Here is a 22416-nt window from a genome sequence, read left to right as displayed (position 1 = left end):
AATTTCAATGAACAGTCGAAGACATGGACCTAAATTCAATGACCAAAACTCAATATTTTTCAAAGTTCAGTAGTCAAACTAGACATTTTAAAGTTCAGTGACCAATCAAATATATGGACCTAAGTTTAGTGACCAACTTCAAAGTTAAATCTTGCTTTCAATAATACAAAAATTTAGTCCCACCTAAAATTTCAATAACTTAAAAAAAAAAAATAATAATAATAAAATTACTCGACTTCACTTGACAATCCTTTTGAGCTCGACAAGGACACTGCTTTCAATGAGTCCTTCAAAAGTACTGATGAACTTTAGGGGATGTTCAATTAACTTCCAAAAAAATTAACGGAAGATTTGATGATTTGTTATCATCGTCAATGGTGATTTCCGTTTTACATCATCAGCGACATACACGAATTTAATGGGGATTTTGAAATGAATTCCCCACCAAAAATGAAAGTTGAAGGTAATACTGTCAGAAAATGAAGGTTAATGACAACCCACCGCGAATAAATGAAAAGTTGAAGATAACATGGTCAGAAAAGGAAGGTTAATGGCATCATTATTTTACTATTATTTTTTTCCTAATAAATAAATAATTATTCATGTAATCAAAACCCAAAATACCCTTTACTTTAGCCATAAAATGCTATCTAAAACCATAAAAATGGGGTTAATTATATGAATGGTTACTGAACTTTGTCAAGTGTTATTATTTGATTGAACTTAAAAATGTATCTCGATGGTTACTGAAATTCGTCAAATGTTACTACTTCATAACTGAACTTAAAATGTATTTTTAATAGTCACAGAATTTTGTACCTTATTACACATTCATCGCTCAAATGTTCAAAAAAAAGCGCCGACATAAGTGGAGGATGGGTAACACTGTATATAGTTCAATGATTATTGAGATATATTTTTAAGGTCAATTATGAAGTATAACATTTAACAAAGTTCAATGACTACTGAAATACATTTTTAAATTCAATTATTATATAATAACAATTTCTTTTTCTCTCGCATCGACCTCTGTGAAAGATGAAACTAAGAAAGGGAAAGGAAAAAAATTGAAAAATCAATACCTCGGTCACCTTGACACTAATTTGAATATTTTTTTACTTTTATTTAATTTTTCCATGTCTCTTTTTCAATCTTTTTATGCGTAGTTCGGGAGACAATGAGCTAATACTAGCTAATCTAAAAATCAAACGTACATTTTATTACGATGGATGGACATTAGCAAAAGTTCTAGTTTTATTCAATTTATAGGTCTCTTTATTTTTAGTTTATTTTTATTCGAAATACTTAATAATTGAATTTAAAAATGTATCTCAATGGTCAATAGATTTCATCAAGTATTACACATTCATAATTGAATTTAAAAATATATTTCTCAATAGTCACTGAATTTTGTTAAGTGTTATAAGTTCTTAACTAAATTAAAAATATATCTCAATAATGATCATTGAATTCTGTACAATATTACACATTCATTACTCGACTCGATCCTACTTGTTGAACCTAATGAATTTTTTCACTTGAGTGATGGGGGAATAACACGGTACATATTTCATTGATCATTGAAATATATTTTTAAGATTAATTATAAATTTGTAATATTTGACTAAATTTACTTGCCACCATACGGATGAATAATTAGTAATAACAGTTGGCAGAACTTAGGGCTGTTTGTCTGTCATTATGGGAGGAATATAGAGTTTTGAATAATATTTTTTGAAGAATGTATGGTAAAAATTTAAAGAATTTCGTGTGTAAAATATTTTGTTTTGTGAATATGTAACATTGGATGATATTATAACAAATAATTTGATTTGTTAAAAGCAAGACAAAGTGAGGCTTAATTAACCCCCATAAAAATGCTTCCCCCTTGAACGGTTAAATCGCGGCTGCCAATCTCTTCGTGTCCATCTTCTTCTTCTTCTTCTCATCCGAAGTAGAGCAAAATGGAGGCACAAGAGCAAGAAGAACAGGAGCAATTGGTGACTCCATGGGAAGTATCGGCCGAAAAGGGGGGCAAAATTGACTACGACAAGCTTATTGACAAGTTTGGCTGCCAACGCCTCGATCAGTCGCTGGTCGACCGCGTTGCGGGCCTCACCGGCCGTTCGCCCCACGTGTTCCTCCGAAGAGGGGTATTTTTTGCGCACAGAGATTTCAGTGACATTCTGGATGCGTATGAGAAGGGAAAGAAGTTTTATTTGTACACTGGCCGGGGTCCATCCTCCGAGGCCTTGCATTTGGGTCACCTTGTGCCGTTCATGTTCACCAAGTAATTGAAAAATTTTGAATCTTTATTTTGTTTTCTGTTTGAATTGAGTTGTTGTGTGTTTAACTGGGAGTCTGATTGAATTTGAAATAAGATGCAGCTCATAAAGCTTTATGTAAAATGTTCTTTTAAATTGTTACTTTTTAATACGCCTCCCCCCCCCCCCCCCCCCCCCCCCCCTTCTCCCTCTTTTCTATTTTTTTTTAAACCCCCCCCCCCCCCCCCCCCCAACCTCGGATTTGCACTCGATCATTTTAGGTTGGTGGGGATGACCGGAAGAATGACTTGTTTTCGGATGAGTTTACAAGGGACTGCTTTTTTTGTGAATATGGCACAGGCAATCCCTCTGTAATGAATAGAAATATTATGCCTTGAAAGAGTTCGAGTTAATTAAGTGTGATATTATGTCTCTCTTATGTGGATTAGAACGGTAGCATTTCGAGCAATTTCCCCTTAAAGGTGAACAACTAACATTGTGTATGCTTTGATGTTGTTCGATGCAAAGTTGCTTAGAAATTTGTCGTCTAATTACCTTCATGGCCAGTAATTGATTGAACATTTTTGCCTATATGTGAATATGAGACAAATAAATGAAAAGGTAATGGAAGATAAATGATAACAATGTTTTCGAAAATTTAATCTTCTACATAAATTTTGTAAGGCATGGTCCGCAATTAACTGTTATATATTTTGTGGTAAAAGCTGCCATTTTTTGAACCTTTTGCATTCTCCTTGCTGAAAAAAGTACCACGTGAATCTGATAGGATTCCAAAAGAACACTCAATCTGAAATGGAAATTAATTCGGATATATTGCAGAAATTACAAGTAAATGGACTAATACGGGACTCCTATGCCTTACTCAATAATTGCCTGCTATCTTTACCTTAAGCCCCCCTATTTATAACCTGTTTCTAACAAACTTATTCCCCTCCCCACATGCTCCTAAACAGAATTTAGTTATCCCCTGTGCCAACTGATTTTCCCCCCTTCTTGAATCTTCTAGAATAGGTAAAGTGGACGGGGGGCCTAACACTATCCCCGGTTTCCAAACACACCTTGTCCTCAAGGTGGAAGTCGGGGAAGTGTTGTAAGATGGAGTCCACTGATTCCCAAGATGCTTCTGTCGTCGGCAGGCTTTTCCATTGTACCAGTACTTCCCTGGAGGTTGACCTGACTGTGCAAGACGTATGTCCAAAATTTGCTTTGGTTCCACAATCCATTCCAAGTCAGCAGTGAGTTGCTGGGGAAGAAATTGATGCGCTGTGTTTGATCCCAGGGCCTTCTTCAATTGGGATACATGAAAAACCGGATGTATTGTTGCGCTGGGAGGCAAGTCCAGACGATAGGCTACTGGTCTAATGCGTTTCAGCACTTTAAACGGGCCAAAGTATTTAGGCCCCAGCTTCTCATTAGGTCGTTTTGCCAAAGAACGTTGACGGTATGGACGTAGCTTGACATATTCTAAATCCCCTTCATCATAATGAACATCCCTTCGACGTTGGTCTGCTACTAACTTCATCTTATCTTGGGCACGACTAAGATGAGCCTTCAGTTCATCCAACATTAAATCCCTTTGCTGCAACTGATGTTCAACAGATTGTACCTTAGTGGTTTGGCTACCATAACGAATCAGAGGCGGGGGGTTCCTTCCATAAACAGCCCGAAATGGAGTGGTATTTGTAGAAGTGTTAAAAGTCGTATTGTACCAATATTCAGCCCACGGAACCCAAGTGGACCAGCTCTTAGGTTTGTCATAGGAGAAACATCGAAGAAATGTTTCAAGGCATCTGTTGATAACTTCAGTCTGCCCATCCGTTTGAGGGTGGTAGGCGGTGCTCCGGCGTAGAGTTGTTCCCTGTAGGCGAAAAATCTCCATCCAAAAATGGCTCAAGAAGACCTTATCCCAGTCGGAGATAATGGAGTTAGGAACACCATGAAGCCGTATGATTTCTTTAACAAAGAGGGCTGCCACCCCTGGGGCTACGAAAGGATGCTTCAGAAGGAGGAAGTGGGCATATTTGCTCAGTCGGTCGACCACTACCAGCAAGGCATTGTATCCACCAGATGTGGGGAGGCCTTCAACAAAATCTATGGAGACATCTTCCCATATTTGACTGGGTATTGGCAGTGGTTGTAAGAGCCCGGCAGGAGAAAGGGCAAGAGACTTGTTTCGCTGACAAACCGCACATTCTTCCACAAACTTCCGAATCTCTTTCTTCATCCCTTTCCAGTAGAGATTGCTGGCCAATCTTTTGTAGGACCGTAGGAACCCAGAGTGTCCCCCCATGGTGCTGCTATGGAATTCCTCCAAGATAGAAGGAATCAGGGGAGAAGTTTGAGGAATGGCAAGGCGACCTTTGAAAAGTAACTTGCCTTGCTCGACGAAATACCTGGGGTAAGCATCCGGGTCTTCTTGTAAAGCATTCATCATCTTTGAGAGTAACGGATCATTTTTAACCTGATTGCTTATCAACTGGACATCAATAACCTTGGGAATTGTGATGGCGGCTAGTTCCACTGTGCTGGGGACACGTGACAAGGCGTCTGCAGCTCTGTTTTCTCTCCCCGGTCTATACTGAATCTTGAATTCATATCCCAGTAGCTTGGTCACCCATTTCTGAAATTCTAGAGGAATGACTCTCTGCTCAAGGAGGAATTTAAGGCTGCGCTGATCAGTGTGGACTGTGAACTTTCTTCCCTGGAGATAATGTCGCCATTTTTGGATAGCGAGCACAATTGCCATCAATTCCCTTTCGTAGACAGATTTGTATTGTGATTTGGCCGACAATACCTGACTGTAATATGCGATGGGCCGTTGTTCTTGCATGAGTACTGCTCCCAAACCGTGGCCTGAAGCATCTGCTTCGATGATGAAGGCCTTAGAGAAATCGGGAAGGGCTAAGACAAGGACCGTCGTCATAGCTGATTTCAGTTTCTGGAATGCTGTTTCTGCCTCCCCATTCCATCCAAAGGCGTCCTTCTTGAGTTGTTGGGTCAGTGGCCAAGATATTGCCCCATAACCTGCCACAAATCTTCTGTAGTAGCCAGTCAAGCCCAAGAAGCCCCTTAATTCTCTGAGATTGCGGGGGGTAGGCCAATGCACCATTGCTTCTATTTTGTTTGGTTCGGCCGCCACTCCTTCGGCTGACACCAAGTGGCCCAAGTATTCAATCTGCCGTTGGGCGAAGATGCACTTCTTCGCATTTGCATACAGCTGATGGGCGGCCAGAGAAGTAAACACCATCTCCAAGTGTTGCTCATGCGTAGGGATATCTTTACTATAGACTAAAATGTCGTCGAAGAAAACCAGCACGAACTTCCTTAAATAGGCCCTGAAAATCTGATTCATTAATGATTGGAACGTTGCCGGTGCGTTGGAGAGACCAAAAGGCATGACAAGGAACTCATAATGTCCCTCATGCGTCCTAAATGCAGTCTTATGAACATCCTCCTTTCTGACTCTGATTTGGTGATATCCCGACTTGAGGTCAAGTTTAGAGAATACAGTAGCTCCATGGAGCTCATCCAATAACTCATTGATCATGGGAATGGGAAACTTTTCTGGGACCGTCACTTTATTTAAAGCTCTGTAATCTACGCAAAACCGCCAACTACCATCTTTTTTCTTGACGAGTAGTACGGGGCTAGAGAAGGGGCTGACACTGGGCTGAATAATCCCAGCATTTAACATCTCTCGAACCAGTCGTTCAATCTCGTTTTTCTGGATATGGGGATATCGGAAAGGCCTGACACTAATTGGTTCAACTCCCTCCTTTAATAGAATTGAATGATCTATGTCTCGGTTGGGTGGTAACCCCTGTGGCTCTTTAAACACCTGCTGGTGTGTCTGTAATAACGTCTGTACTCCCTTGGGCAACTCCACCCTATCTCCCATCTCAGTAGTTGGCTCGTCATACTCTACCCAGATTCCCTGCCCTTCATTTTGTAATGCTTTCACCATGGCCCTTAACGAGACCCTAGATTTATTAAGTCCTGGGTCCCCTTTTAACGTCATCAAAGTCTCGCCGATTCGAAATCTCATGGTGAGAAGTTTCCAGTTCACTTCCATATTACCCAAACTCCCCAGCCATTGCATCCCAAGAACCACGTCTGTATTTCCTAACTCCAAAGGTAAGAAATCTTCGACTACAGTCAAGCCCTGCAATTCCAAAACCACACCTTTACAGATTCCCCTTCCCTTCACTGACTTGCCCGTTCCCATCACCACCCCATAATTCGTTGTTGCTGTGGTTGGAATTTCCATCTTCTGGACAACATCTACGGATATAAAATTGTGGGTTGCCCCACAATCGATTAGCACAGTTACTATACTTGAGCCTACCTTCCCCTTCAATTTCATGATGCCTGGGGTAGTTAGCCCAACCACCGAGTTTAATGATAGTTCTACCTTATCTGCTACTTCGAATGGTCGTGCCGCCTCCGAATCATCAACGGTTTCTTCGTCATCCTCCCCTTCAACCAACAAAATCCGTAGCTTGCGATTCTTGCACTGGTGACCCACGGTAAACTTCTCATCACATCAGAAGCAAAGCCCCCTGTCGCGCCTCATCTGCCATTCCGCGTCCGACATACGCTTGGTCGGACGTTCGCGCCGGTCGTCGACCGGCTTCTCCCCCATCGTGACAGTTTTGATAGGGAAAGTCGACTTTGGCTTCCAACGATTTGGGAGTATTTTGGGGATCCTGTGGGCTGTTGGGTCCTTTACTTCCTTGATTATGGAGTTACGGTCTTCCACTTTTTGGGCCAACCCCATAATCTGGCCCAATCCTTTTGGCCCCAGTATCCTGATTTCGGCCCTTATTTCTGGCTTGAGCCCATTAACAAAAGTGCTTTCTATCACTTCGTCTGGTATCTCCTTTAGCGGGGCAGCCAATACTTCGAACTCCCGCCGGAACTCAGCCACCGTGTCCCTTTGTTTGATCGCCAGAAACCTCACACAAATGCTACCCTCCTGCGTCGGCCGGAAACGCAGCAACAGCTACTGTCTGAACTGTCACCAGTTTTGAAACGGAGCTCGAGCCTCCGTCCATTGAAGCCAGGAAAGTGCGTCATCGTCGAGGCTCACCCCTATCGCCCCCAGTTTCTCCTGCTCAGTGAGGCCATTAATGTCAAAATATCTTTCGGCCCTGAATAACCATCCGTCCGGGTCTACTCCGCTGAAAATGGGCATCTCGAGTTTTCGAATGCTTCGCCAATTTTCACCTCTGTCCAAGCTTCCGCCGAAACTTGCCTCGCCTGTTCCCTCTGGCCATTTACCACGCTCTAGACTGCATTGTTCGCCCTTGCTTGCCGGAGGGTTACTTGGTGGCAGTAATGCCTCGGTAACATTGCTGGATCCTTCTTTCTCCATATTTCTGCCTGTTCAAGTTTTTGGGTTCGCCATAGTCACCACTGTCCTTCTAGTTTCCTCCATGGATTGTAGTATCATGGCCATGCTTTGAGTTAACTGTTCTACAGATTTTGCTAACCCCGGGAGCTGCCGCATTTCACCCTTCAATTCTTCGATTTCTTTTTCCATTGCTTCTACCCTTCCATCGGTTTTCTTTTGGGCCATCAGGATTTTGTTGCTTTGATACCAATTTGATAGGATTCCAAAAGAACACTCAATCTGAAATGGAAATTAATTCGGATATATTGCAGAAATTACAAGTAAATGGACTAATACGGGACTCCTATGCCTTACTTAATAATTGCCTGCTATCTTTACCTTAAGCCCCCCTATTTATAACCTGTTTCTAACAAACTTATTCCCCTCCCCACATGCTCCTAAACAGAATTTAGTTATCCCTTGTGCCAGCTGATTTTCCCCCCTTCTTGAATCTTCTAGAATAGGTGAAGTGGACGGGGGGCCTAACAGAATCATTATTACAACATCCATTCATGGTAGGAGATCCTCATCAACCTCTTTTCCTCATTAGTTTCATTATCCATTGCTCATTAGTTAACCATTCGTATTTTACTATGATATAATGACAAGCAAATTTTGTTTGCTTTACTTTTTTCACAATAACAATTCATTGTTTGCAGATATTTGCAAGATGCATTCAAGGTGCCGCTTGTAATACAGTTGACGGATGATGAGAAGTGCATGTGGAAGAATTTGACAGTGGAGGAAAGCCAGAGGCTTGCTCGTGAGAATGCTAAAGATATAATTGCTTGTGGATTTGACGTTTCGAGAACATTTATTTTCTCCGATTTTGATTATGTTGGTGGGTGAGTATTTTGACTTTCAAGTTCTATTAAGTCTTTGTTGCTTTAGTCCAAATTTAAGTAAAATCAATGGTTGTTCTTTTATTGTATGTACAATAAATTGCTTCCACGTAGCTATGATGTATTCATTTATTGTCGTCTAAATATTTGTCAATTAGGAATTCTTGATATGATGATGGATAACAATCACTTCTTACAACGTCTAAAGATCATTTATTCATTATAACCTATAGAAACATAAAATCAACATATCATTACTCTTACGAAATGCATAGCAATGAGATAAGGTAAATGTGAAGAACACAAGTATATTGATATTCTAATAAAAAAATATGTTTACTTACATAAGCTTGGAAAATAATTATCTTTCTAGTTTTCCTCTTCAGTTTGATCCTCCAACAATTTCTTCAATAGTATAACAGGCAATAAATATTGATTGATCAAAAATTAATTGCTCATTGAATTATAGCTAGAAAGTTGCTCTACGATTAATCATGGTGTTTGAAGCGCAATCTTTATTTGAATTTTTAGACTATCTTTTATTCCCTCCTCTTCTCCTCACTTTAACCTTCTTAGTTTGAATTTAATGAATGACGAGATGACAAAAATATTTGATTTTCTATTCAGACTTTTGATGGAAAAACCAACTGATGTAGGATGAATAAGAAAGAAAGAAGAAGGAGAAGGGAGGAGAAGAGAAGAAGGGGAACCGGGGGAAGAAGAAGAGGGGAAAGAACGGGGCTATCGCCAATTTTTATTCAATCAATTCATTAACTTCAATTACAATGTAAAATAGGTTTAAATACTGAAAATACTGCAAACCTAAAAAACCTGAAAGATAGGGCCAAGCCCATTACACAAGTCCATAAAAATAAAATAACCCAAGTCCAACTAAAATAATAAAACTGGGATGTCCTCATCAATTCTCCTGAGGTGGGAGAGAAAACTCGACCCTGTCGAGTGGCTATATCACTATAGGCTTCTGTCAATCTCTCAACCATAAGCTAAGTGGTTGGGCAAGCTTCTTCCGGCGTCTGTAGAAATGCGGCATAGGCGGTCTGAACCTGGTGTCCTCACCAACTCCCTTCGCGTGGACGGGAGGCGATCTGGGCCAAGGATGATCCTGCTGACTCCAATAAAACTCCAATAAATCTGAATCCAATTGTTGTATTGTCTCCCTGGAGATCCATGCACAGTTAGAATCTGGTCGACCAACCCAATGAACAAGGAAGCGCTGAACCTTTCCATCATTAGTTAACACAGTTTCTTCATCTAAAATAACATCAATTTTTTCTTTGTGTGCTGTGAGAGATGGTAGTGGGTTAGAAGGGGCCAAAGAATCAGGATCAAGGTCCACAAAAGGAGGTGACAGAGGATCATCTGAGGGAATGAAATGGTCTTTATAAGCTACAAGGTCCTCAACATTGAAAGTACAGTGGTAACCAAGGTGTGGTGGAATGTCAACAATATATGCATTTGGACCAACTTGCTTTAAAATTTTAAAAGGACCAGCACTACGAGCTTGCAATTTGGAGGCGGGTCCATGTAGACGCCGCTCTGGCCTAATGCGAACCATAACGTAATCCCCAATGTTAAACTCAATATGTCGTTTGTGTAAATCAGCTTGGAGTTTATATTTTGCATTACTAGCTTCAAGTTGTTTATTGATCTCAATATGCAAGTCACGAAGATGTTGTGCAAGTGCTTCGGCTGATACTGACATTCTAGCCTGTAGGGACATAGGGATGAGATCTAACGGTTTCCTAGGCTTGTACCCAAGAACGGCTTCAAATGGACTCATACCTAATGAACGATTTATGGAGCTATTAGACGCAATTTGAGCTACAGGAAGGATCAAATCCCAATTTCGAAGGTTTTCCCGGACCAGACAATGTAACAGGTTACCAAGACTTCGATTAACTACTTCAGTTTGACCGTCAGTCTGAGGGTGGTAAGCCGTAGAAAATTTCAATTTGGTACCCATCTTATGCCACAAAGTTCTCCAAAAATGGCTAGTGAAACGAACGTCCCTATGGTCTTGGGAAGCCCATACAATTTGACAATTTCATTAAAGAATAACATGGTAACCTTGGACACATCCGACGTCTTGCTACAGGGAATAAAATGAGCCATCTTTGAGAAGCGATCGACAACCACAAAAATAGAATCATGCTTCTTTGGGGTGCGTGAAAGTCGTAACACAAAATCCATACTAACGTCTTGCCAAGAACAATTGGGGACAGGGAGAGGAGTGTATAGACCTGTGTTCTGCTTCTTCTGCTTACTCAATTGACAAGTGTTACAAGTACTAACAATCTTAGCCACGTCTTTCTTCAAGCTAGGCCAATAGAATTGGCGTTCAACTTCCTCTATGGTCTTATCACGTCCAAAGTGACCGGCTAACCCTCCCGCATGGATTTTCCACACGATGAAATCTCGCACTGAAGTTCGAGGGATGCACAATTTATTGGCTCTAAAGAGATAACCCTCCTCAAGTCGGAAGCCATCTGTGGTTCCTGATTCTCCCCTTTGTAAATTAAGAAAGATATCTTTAAAATCGGGACATGCCTCGTAATCCTCCTTAAGTCTTTCAAAATCGATGACCTTGACACTCATGATCGACAAAAGGGAGACACGACGACTTAATGCGTCAGCTACTTGGTTTTCCACGCCCTTCTTGTGTTTTAAAACAAATGAATAGGCCTGCAAATATTCGACCCAACGACCATGCCTAGAACTTAATCTTTCTAGGAATTAAGGTAACGGAGGGCTTCGTGATCCAAATAAAGGACAAATTCCTGGGGCAACAAATAGTGGCGCCAATAGCGCAAAGCCTAGACCACCGCATACAGTTCCTTATCATAAGTTGAGTACCGCTGTTTGGCTTCATTTAACTTCTCACTGAAGTAGGCAACTGGGTGACGATCCTGACTCAAGACTCCGCTTATACCTACCCCGGAGGCATCACATTCAACTTCAAAGACTTTGGAAAAGTCGGGAAGGCGCATAACAGGAGCCTCCGTCATTCGCTTCGTGACTAACTTAAAGGCCTTAGCCGTCTCTTGTGTCCAACGAAACTCCCCTTTCTTCATGCACTCCGTGATAGGCGTCATAATAGTGCTAAACCCCCCTTAATAAAGCGACGGTAAAATGTAGCTAAGCCGTGAAAGCTTCTGACGTCATGAATAGCATTAGGCTCAGGCCAGTCAATAATCGTCTGAACCTTAGCAGGATCAGCAGATACTCCTGTCGAAGAGACAATGAAACCTAAAAAAACGACAGTATCGGTGAAGAAAGAGCACTTCTTGACGTTAGTATATAGATTAGTTGCACGAAGGGTAGAGCAGACTTGTGTGAGGTGGTCAAGGTGTTGCTCCTTAGTCTTACTATGGATGAGGAGATCATCAAAGTAGACAACAAGAAACTTTCCCATGAAAGGTCGGAGAGTTTGTGTCATTACCCGCATAAAGGTACTTGACGCATTACTTAGCCCAAAAGGCATGACCAGCCATTCATAAAGACCATCTTTCGTTTTAAACGCGGTCTTCCACTCATCACCTGGGCGAATTCGAATCTGATGGTATCCACTCTTCAGATCAATCTTCGAAAAGATTGTGGCACCAACCATCATATCTAACATATCGTCAAGTTTAGGAATGGGAAAACGATACTTCACCGTAATCCTATTGATCGCGCGACTATCCACACACATCCTCCAAGAGCCATCCTTTTTGGCGTCAATAGGGCGAGGACAGCACACGGGCTTAAACTCTCACGAATGAATCCTTTGTGAATGAGGTCATCCACTTGCCTTTAAAGTTCAGCGTGCTCGGTAGGATTCATCCTATAATGAGGCAAATTTAGGAGGGATGCCCCTGGGATGAAATCTCTGGCATGTTGAATATCCCTTAGTGAAGGTAGATGATCAGGTAGGTCCTCCGGAAAGATGTCTCGAAACTCTTGGAGGATCAACTGGATTTCAATAGGGCTCTCTATTGTGGAGTGGGATGGAACCTCCATGACCACCAAAGCGAACACAACTGAGTCACCAACACGTGTACGCTCAAACTCCCTAGGACTAATGATGTGCAATCCCTTTCGTTCCACACTCTTCTTCGTTTCCAGTGGGCCAACAGACTTTGGGGGCAGTGAGTTAAGGTGAATCTTCTTTCCATTAAACACGAAGGAGCAGGAATTGGATCGACCATAGATGGTTACATTTAGGTCAAATAACCAAGGTCGTCCCAAAATGATGTGCCCGACATCCATTGAAATGATGTCACACCATATATGGTCCTTATACTCGAGAAACTGGATAGAGACTAAACAACGCTCCTTGACAGCTATAGAGGAGGTATCAACCCAAGAGACGCTGTATGGCTGAGGGTGAGGAACAGACTTCAACCCTAGACGGGATACAGTAGCCATCGAAACCGCATTAATGCAGCTGCCATTATTTACGATAACTTTACAGCCCTTATTATTAATCTTGATGTAAGTGTGGAAGATGGCAAGACAGCGTCAATCATCGGCATCTCTAAGTTGGGTAAGAGTGCAACGGACGACACCGACTTTAGGCGTATGTGGGATAAGGGGACTAGCCTGAATACAACCTAAGAAGGTATCTTCACTATCCTCCAAGTCATCAAACTCTTCTAACTTAGGCTCATAAACCTAGTCCTCTAGTGGCTCGTCAACTATACCTTCACGCTCTTCCAAAACTAGGGCTCGGCTAGGACACTTAGAAGCAATGTGACCAAAACCCTTAAAGTTGAAGCATTGCAAACGAGAGGACGTTCTTGAAACCTCTGAACCTCTACCTTTGCTATCCGATGTAGGGGTAGTATTAGAAGGAGGAGGTTCGAGAATAGACTTAGGGGATGGAGTGGATGCAGAAGAGGTCGCAGTACGGGAGTCACTACGATTTCTGTACGGTGTCCTGGTCACTAACTCGTAATCCCGAACGAAAGAGTAGGCGTGGTCAAGAGTGGTGACACCTCTAAGAATAAGCTCACGCCTAAGTTCGTCTCTTAGGCCTTGCCTAAACCTACTCAAAGTCATGACCTCATCCTCAACGATCTGACATTTCATTTGAAACTCATCAAACTGAGCAACATATTCGGTCACAGGCCGACTACCTTGTGTAAGTGCGTTCCATTGATCTAGCAAGTTACCCCTGTAAGATTGAGGTAAATATTTTTCTTGAAGACGACGCTTCATTTCATCCCAGCTCGAGGGAAGAAGAAGAGGGGAAAGAACGGGGCTATCGCCAATTTTTATTCAATCAATTCATTAACTCCAATTACAATGTAAAATAGGTTTAAATACTGAAAATACTGCAAACCTAAAAAACCTGAAAGATAGGGCTAAGCCCATTACACAAGTCCATTAAAATAAAATAACCCAAGTCTAACTAAAATAATAAAACTGGGATGTCCTCGTCACCAACACATGAAAAGTGATTCACACTTTGATTTTCTATGTATAAAACTGTAATAAGTATGGTATGAGTACCTATTTTCCGTTTCATATAGCGGGTGAGGTAATGGGTTTGTTTAGGTTTGATGTGGATCCTTAATGGAAAACTCTTCTATGATTGCAAAATTACGATTCAAACCTACTCTAAGGTGTGCCTCATATTAAGGCAGTATAAAAATACTGGAGGCACATTCTTTTAGCTCATTAATGAGGCATAAGCCTTAATTGATTGAGTTTTGCACCTCACTGCTCACAACTCAAAGGAATCTGAGATGTCTTGTCCAATATTTGACCTTTTAAATCTTCCATCATGGTATACTTAGCTCTTCGCGGCCATAGCTATTTTAGTCTCCCTCAAATGACAGCATTCCCAGAGTGCAATAGATGACACATTCAAAAATATTTTAAGGTAAAATGTAGAAAATCGACAATATTGGAAGAGAAGATGTCATGATCTGGTATAAGTATTTAGAAGCTTCACTTATTTTTACACAAGTACTATCTATTGTTACTCGAACCTCTGTTTGGATACTTTACAAATGAGCCTTCATGACCTTATATAACTACAACTCATTTGAATTGATGATGGATTTATCATATTCAACAACTAGGAATATCGCATTAGAATTCTGGAAACATTCTAGTCATATTCTTAAAATGCCTCCTACATTGTCATGGATCATTCTAGACTTCTCTTAGAATATTCCAACTCCTTCTCTTCAGAGAAAGCTCTGGAATAATTTCCGCACAATGTTCAGCATCCTTCTAGAGTCATCCGTGAATTTTTTTTAAAGTCTCCCCAAACATGTGGGGTCAACCTTGGTGCATAGTTGCGTCCCTTGTGTCCAACCTTCTCACGTGCACGTGCCTGCCTTATGCTTGGCTACGTTCCATGGCGTGCTTACTATGTTCCTTTATCAGCATAAGAATTAAGCTATGACCTGCGCAGTATGCTTTTCCCCCTTTGCATCCAGCATGCTCTGTTCCATGTCTTGCTTTTGTCGCTCTTTCAACTTCCTGCTGCTGGTACTTCATCACCCAACCCACGGCCTTTGTATTGTGAACTCCTTGTGCATTCTTGGGTGCAATCTTCGGCTGCTCTGGTGTGTCTTCACCTGGTTGACGCATGGGTGTGACAATGTGCTCCTCATTTAATCATTGATGCTTTTGTGGGCTCAGCTACAAATGGTGGGTCTAACTAACTTTAAACATGTACTGTAATTTTTAAAGCTAAAAAGGCTGGGCCGGGCTAATTCAAACCCTGTTTTTTAGTTGTGGAATCTACATGAACTAGGCACAACTAATTTAAAAGTTATTTCAAACCTACAAAAGCTAGTCAGCATTAATTTAAAATCAGTTTTTTAATGGTTAAGGCCGATTAGAAAGTTAAACACTGTTACAACTGTCATAAATCACAATCAACCTAACTATAACAGATATTAATTAAAAGATAAACATATCTTAGTTTGAAAGTTAACCACTTAATAAAATTATGATAAACAATACACTTATTATGAATGTTTGCATCTTGAAATGTCAATGGTATGATGACTGTATGGGATTTTCACTTGTCTAATTGGCCATATTGTAAACTTGCCATTCTCTGACTGAATTCACACTGTTGGTTCTCTATATAATAGTTTGATTTGTTATTATGTATATGTATCACATCATCATGTTTTGAATTTTTTACTTTTGTTGTATCATTGAACTATCCTTGCTTTTGGTTAAGATTTGTCAATTATTTCCCCCACTGTAATAATTATTCCACTAATCATATTTTTAATGTTAACCAAACTCAGTGAAACCTAAAAGGCATGTATGAACGTCTATGTTGCTTTCATTATTTACTTAGTGTTATCTCATTAGTTTTTGGGTGTTTCTTTATTAGTAGCTATTAAACACTTGCATACTTTCAGGCTGCTCCATCCTTTCCAAGTTCATTTCCGCATCTCTTCTCTGTTAAAGATGATCTTCGCTGCTTGATTCCTTGTGCGATCGACCAGGTTTAGTCTCTGTCCTGGTCAGTTTTTTTTTTTTACTAGATTCTGATTATAATGTCAAATGAAATTGCTAGCAGATTCTTAATCAAATTTTAAAAATGAGAAGGGTTGATGGTGTTTTAACTGGTAACTCCATCTGTTGATCATCACAGATGAAGGAAATTTGAATGTATCTTACATCGTCTTGATCTATGGCTACATATTTGTAAATGTGACAACTGCACTGTACTACAAATGATATGACATTTAAGTACTGTGGCATAATGAACTTCGTTCTGCATTATCCTTCTGTGCTGTTTGCTTACGACAATTTTCCTAGAATACTAAACATTTTCCATGAAGATCGCTGCCTCGGGTCCTGAGAGTAAAGTTGCTTTAGTAGTTCACTAGCTCTACAATCTCCCAAGTAACTAAATGTAATTCACATTTGACTTTGTAGTTGATATCTTCAAGATTCTTGTCTTTTTGAAGTAACTGATCTACTGAAAAGTGTTTTGAGGTTTGGTATTTGTATGATTTGTTTTTGGAGAAACACCTGCAGGCATCCTCTATCTATTTTATTTATACAGACCTGTTTGGAACTAATTAATAAATAATTTTTGATGTATAGTTCTGATATATCTTAATATTTTATGAGGTATATGGAATGCTAAAAGTCAGACGTTACCATAGGTCAGGTCGATGTAGAAGTATTATTGGTAACATCTGAAAATGTATATTCATGATTCATTTCTTGATGCTGTTAAATTTAGACGCTAACTTTTAGGCTGTGGAGACAAGTCTTTAATTAATCACTTTTACTGTTCTTAATAAACAAAGTCCACTGTATGCTTGAAAAGAGGCACAATATGATTCATCTGAAGTATTATATATAGGCTCGATATCCTAGATCTGTTGTTCTTTTTTGACATTAACTTTAATTTTTTTGATTTTTCAGGATCCTTACTTCCGAATGACGCGAGATGTTGCTCCTAGAATAGGTTATCACAAGCCTGCTCTGATCGAGTCATCATTCTTCCCGGCACTTCAGGTTTCTCTATGTTTTCTTATTAATATGCATGTTCATACCTTGGAGATAAATTGTTATAGTTCTGTATGTTTAGCCCATGTTTGACCCCCATTTTTGGGGAGAAAATGTGTTTTGGAATAGTGAATTTTTTGAGTGTGGTTGAAAATGAATTTTGAAAAAAATGAGTTTTTGAAAAAATGGAGCCCAAACATGAGCTTAATTTACTGCTGAAAATGATCACGTCGTTTTCTTTGAGGTAACTTTTTGCTGTTTTATTGGTGAAGCCTCTATTATTTACCTCTTTTGTGGTTTCTGAATTAGTTTCATAGATGCTGGCACTTTTCGAAGGCTAGGATTAGTAACCTGCCTTTTAACACCTCTTATGATCATTCATTTTATCTTCACTTGTGATTGTTGTTCAGTATATTGTTTGGCTCGCTATAAATGAATTGAGTATGAACGGAAAAAGGAATGTTCGGATAAGATTTCTTAATATTTTAGATGGTAGAACTCGTCTTTTTGACAATCATGCAGTCTTTAATTATTAAAAGGTTTTTGTTTCTCCAATTCACTCTGCAACATAGTCAATTATTTCTTTTCTATAAATTATCCTTTAAACTGTATTATATATCTGCAGGGAGAAACAGGGAAAATGTCTGCCAGTGATCCAAATTCTGCTATTTATGTTACTGATTCTGGGAAGGATATAAAGAACAAGGTTTTTCTTTTCTCTTTAAACCAAGTTCTTCGTAAATGTCTTTCATTTACTACTCATAGTAACTGTATTTGAATACTACATTTGTATCGCTGTTCTCCTGATAGAAGGGCAGACACGATGCATAAATCTTCTGCACAACTCATATGTCTAAATGATAATCTGTGATTTAGGTAGGAACATTTCCAAGAAATTGAATGTTTACGAGCTTTAGTCTTCCTACATTTTGTTTTCTGCTATCTGATGTGGTTTCAGTGAAAAGGAAAATATATTATGGCTTGACCGTGATTCATCTGTTTTAAAGTCAGGGTGTTTAATTTGTTCTTTAACTTGCTTTCATGCTTGTGCAAGAAATTCCTTCAAAGTCAGAATCTGTGTTGAAATATTCATTGGGTTGTTTCTTAGAAGTTATGTTGTTTTCATTCTCAACTATTAGTGTTTATTAACTGAATTCATACCTTAAAAGTGCACCATAAACTGGAACATGTTAATAAATTGTTTTTAAGAGAGATTTTTAGACTGAAAGAAGGATATGCATAATGATTTGTTTTAGATATTAGTTAATAAAACTTTGCCAGTCATTTCTATCTTTCTATTTTTATATAGTAATTAAATTTTAATGTTTATTATACTCATTCACCTAAATAAAGTTCTATTGGAGTTCCAACCTAAATAGTCATGTTGATGGAAACCTCCTGAATGATTACTTTACTTGCTTTCTTCATCTACTTCTGCTAACAAATGTTGTATATAGATAAACAAATACGCATTCTCTGGTGGCCAAGATTCTATAGAGAATCACAGGAAGTATGGAGCAAACCTTGAGGTATTACCATTTTTATCCCAGTTCATATTCTAAATGGATATTGAAGTAACCTGTGTACAAATCTTGACTAGTTTCCCACCACCTGTTCATTAGTATGAACTTATGCTTTGTTTGCAGGAGAGTTACTGTTTGTCATGGTTTATTATCTTTTTTGCTTACTTATTATTTGTTTGTGATGGAGGAGTACTGATCTCTATCTCTTCTTGGACTTTATTAGGTAGACATACCCATTAAATATCTTGGTTTTTTCCTGGAAGATGATGCTGAACTTGAACACATCAGAAAGGTGAGACAGTAATGTGATGGACTCCGTAGCATTTTCTTTTTTGGTGATATAAACAATAATTTTCATTTAATCTTGTTGTGTTGCAAACAACAACGTACTTCCATTTTTCAAATAATGCTCATGTTATCATTTATCAGGAATATGGTGCTGGCCGTATGCTAACGGGTGAAGTGAAGAAGCGGCTTATTGAAGTTCTAACCGAAATGGTTGAAAGACATTGTAGGGCTAGAGCTGCCGTTACAGACGAGGTAACTGATTAGTTCCTATTATTAATTGTTGCCATTGTAGTTAGGTTAGACTGATTTTTCTAAAAGTTTATTGCGGATAAACCTATTGTGATTTTGTAGTGTTAGTAGTTGTGGAACCTCAAAACCATAATTACAGGGATCATAAAGATATAGTGATTCTCATAATCTTGTGATATTTGGCTAAAGAAACCACAAAAAATAATCTGGCTTTATATGGTTAAGTATACGTTGATTGGGTGCATTTATTTATTATTATTTTTTTTTTTGGCTGATAATGGTGGCTTAGGAAAAAATAAATTCTCTATCAACTAAATAATTCATCCAACTTACAAAAGAGTGAACTCCAATAATTAGACTGAAATTATTAGCGGAGCTATTAGTTGGTTATCTATTGGATTTGTTTTATTTAATTGGGTAGTCAGCACCAAAAAGACTAAAGGTCCGTTTGATTGGAGTGAATTTCATGGAAAATGTCACATTCGAGGAATTCGTTTTCTATTTTGGCTGTTTGATATGAAAGTGAAAATAGAGTTCGAATTCCAAGGTACAAACACTTAAAGCATGTTTTGACCAGTTTCATGGAAAATGTATTCCTATGGTTTTGATGAGTTTTTCTTTTCCAACTTACATAGAATTGATTTGCTTTTTCTACCTTTGCAATCAAATGGTCCCTAAGTTCTTCTTACGTAACTTCAGACATTTTTCTTTTTGTTTTAACTTTATATTCCTACCTTTGTTTATTTTTATAATCTTCTGATTTAAAAAGATTAAAAATTTCAATTCACATTGCTTATAACCAAGTTGGATGCTAAAATTTGGTTTCAATGTACTTTAGAAGAGGGAGCTCTAAATTGATATGAATAACAAAAAATCCTTGTCGCTAACCCGAGATTTTATTGGTAATAATTTTATCTATATAAAGCCATAGAAGTGAACCAGAAAAAGTTGGGTATGGGTAAAGAGCAAAAGACGCCAATGTTTGTATAAATGCTTTGAAAATACGTAAAAAAATAGGAGAACTCGTTTTAAGTAAAATTCTTTTTTTCTTTTTCTTTTTTTCCTTAATTCGTCTATGATCTTGTGGAGACATGTTCATTTAGTGCTCCATCATCCTTGTAGTAGGAAGTTTGATACTACTCTGAGTTCATTTTAATTTTATTTGTTCATCACAGCATGTTCTCTAATACTTATTTAGATAACAAATTTTCAAATCTAGCAAATTTTCACTCACAATAATTTCTTAAAAGGGAGTAAATGACTATTTTCAAATTTATACTTACACTTTGATATCAGGATAGTGATTTTAGTACATGAACTGGAGTTTGTTACCTGAAAATTTTATCAAGAGAAATTGTAAGCATAATTGTGATTACTGAATATCACTTCATAGATTGCTGATATCACAGATTAAAGTAACTCTCTGTAGATTTAATTCTCAGTAAAGGTAAATTGTATGATGACAGCTGCAACCTAAGTATTTTCCTCTATGTGTTTTTCTTGAAACTAACCCGCACATATGATTGATGCCATCTTGGTTGAATATGTTAGACGAGGGAGAGGCAGACCGAAGTTAACATGGTTTGTGGTAGTTGCTAAAGAAGAGTCTAGTATATCTAGCTATGAATGGAACTAACAAGTGTAAGAGGCTTCATGTAGCCTATTTCAACTTTATTGGGAAGAGGACTTAGAATGTATGTTTTTCCTCAAACTAGCTGAGCCTTCGTGTATTTTTATGATGTAATTTTCTTTTGCCATTTTAATGTATTTACATTCCTTTTCTCATGCAGATGGTAGATGTGTTCATGGCAATACGGCCACTTCCCAATATGTTCAACTAAATTTGCGGCTACGATAAATCCGAATGATCAACGTGAAGAACACTTGAAACACACCAACCATTTTTTTATGCAACATTTATTGATATTTACCAGGCAATTGTATTTCATGCACCCTTAATTTCTAGATCAGTACAGAATAGAAGAAAAGATATGAAAAGAACAGAATTTCCATCAATTTTTTGTCTGTCTGCTATTATATTTTAACAGTGCTGCAGAAGATGCTGTTCTTGACATGCTTTAAAAGCATTGATTTGGACAGAAGAATGTGTTCTCCTTTTATGTGGCATTTGGATATGCTGAATATGTCATTAAACAATGAATATCAAAGGGAATCGCATGTTAGATAATGTAACCTTATAGCAAATTTTGATAAAAGTTGATGAAATGTGTGATTGAAAAATTGTGGGTCCCATAAATATATGATTAAAATTAATTATTGATATTTGACACCCTTTTCGTTTATATATGTTGATATCTCCCGTGCGTACACGTAGACCAACTCCTATAGAATGGTCTAATGATTAAGATAACTTCTCTTCATGACACCGATTTCCATTGCACCAGGGTCCTTTTCGGTGTCAATCTTTTGGGGTCGTTTTCGTTGCTTGGGAAAGTTGGGCCCTCATTGTTTATTATGGCTTGTGGATTTTTCTATTTTCATATTTCTTATTATAGCAAAATACAATGCTAGGCAAAGTTGGGTCCTGATTTTTTTATTATGGCTTGTGTGTTTTTCTAATTTAATATTTCTGCTTATTAGAAAAGTACAATGCTGGGCATATTGTTATGAAATAAAATACAAGATTGGGAGGAACTTACCCAATAAAAAGTTGAGATTGTGAGGGAGATTGTATTGTGAGATTTTGTAAGTTGATCGATTATTATTCTCCTATAATTGTTGCCGATTCTACGTTAAGCTTCTTAGTTTATATAAAAAAAATAAAAATAAAAATATCCAAATATATATATTCAGGACAGCATGAACGATTTGGCATCTAAAAACTCTATTTTTTTTATTTTTTTTATTAAATTATATAAAATTCTTAACTTTGGTTATAAATGATTGGGGTGTAACAATTATGCAAACATCCATAATAATGAAATAATTTTCTTCATATAGTGGTGATGCGCCTGTGTGGGTCACTGAAGCACTGCTTAGTATTATGACCTTTATATTTGGAGAAAATTCCATGTTTAAAGAGATAAGATTGTCTAAGTTTGATTGGCATCTGATAGCATACATTTTGCAAAAGTATTAATATTATATTGGCCACCAACAAATGAATCGTCTCTGTCGGGTCAAGCCTGTAATTACTTTTGGTCACAAGTCATTCTCTTTTTATTTAGTATATTTTTTAGAAAAATTAATGAAATATGTAGTTAAAAAATTATAGATACCATAAAATATGTTTTTTGGCTTTGATTTTATTAAAAAAATTAATTTTAATTTTTATCAAACAGGCTAATTGTCTTAATTGAAAACAAATTATTGTA

General features: G+C 38.3%; 1 protein-coding gene across 1 annotated transcript; it reads left to right on the top strand.

Annotated features, from left to right (window-relative positions):
* The first annotated feature begins 1860 nt into the window (after window positions 1-1860).
* On the top strand, window positions 1861-21274 carry LOC111381624 (tryptophan--tRNA ligase, cytoplasmic-like). Its single transcript, XM_023005422.1, has 20 exons — window positions 1861-2290; window positions 8337-8522; window positions 11430-11521; window positions 11751-11806; window positions 11857-11989; window positions 12449-12576; window positions 12930-13065; window positions 13358-13461; window positions 13554-13662; window positions 14079-14146; window positions 14721-14774; window positions 14972-15127; window positions 15177-15185; window positions 15908-16003; window positions 16938-17030; window positions 17647-17727; window positions 18479-18550; window positions 18768-18836; window positions 18974-19084; window positions 20872-21274. The coding sequence occupies exons 1-20, from the start codon at window positions 1965-1967 to the stop codon at window positions 20920-20922; spliced, it is 2130 nt and encodes a 709-aa protein (XP_022861190.1). The 5' UTR covers window positions 1861-1964; the 3' UTR covers window positions 20923-21274.
* Window positions 21275-22416: the final 1142 nt, after the last annotated feature.

The sequence above is a fragment of the Olea europaea genome, unplaced genomic scaffold, assembly GCF_002742605.1.
Source record: "Olea europaea var. sylvestris unplaced genomic scaffold, O_europaea_v1 scaffold2342, whole genome shotgun sequence".
In the NCBI taxonomy this organism is placed as follows: Eukaryota; Viridiplantae; Streptophyta; class Magnoliopsida; order Lamiales; family Oleaceae; genus Olea; species Olea europaea.
This window is presented reverse-complemented; position numbering and strand designations above follow the sequence as displayed.

What these genes read in the sequence shown, in the direction of transcription:
- LOC111381624 (XM_023005422.1), top strand. Translation starts at nt 1,965, where the DNA reads ATGGAGGCACAAGAGCAAGAAGAACAGGAGCAATTGGTGACTCCATGG. An exon ending in ACTTTGGAAAAGTCGGGAAG is followed by an intron (nt 11,522 to 11,750) that starts GCGCATAACAGG and finishes GAACCTTAGCAG; the next exon opens with GATCAGCAGATACTCCTGTC. An exon ending in GGAAGGATATAAAGAACAAG is followed by an intron (nt 17,728 to 18,478) that starts GTTTTTCTTTTC and finishes TGTTGTATATAG; the next exon opens with ATAAACAAATACGCATTCTC.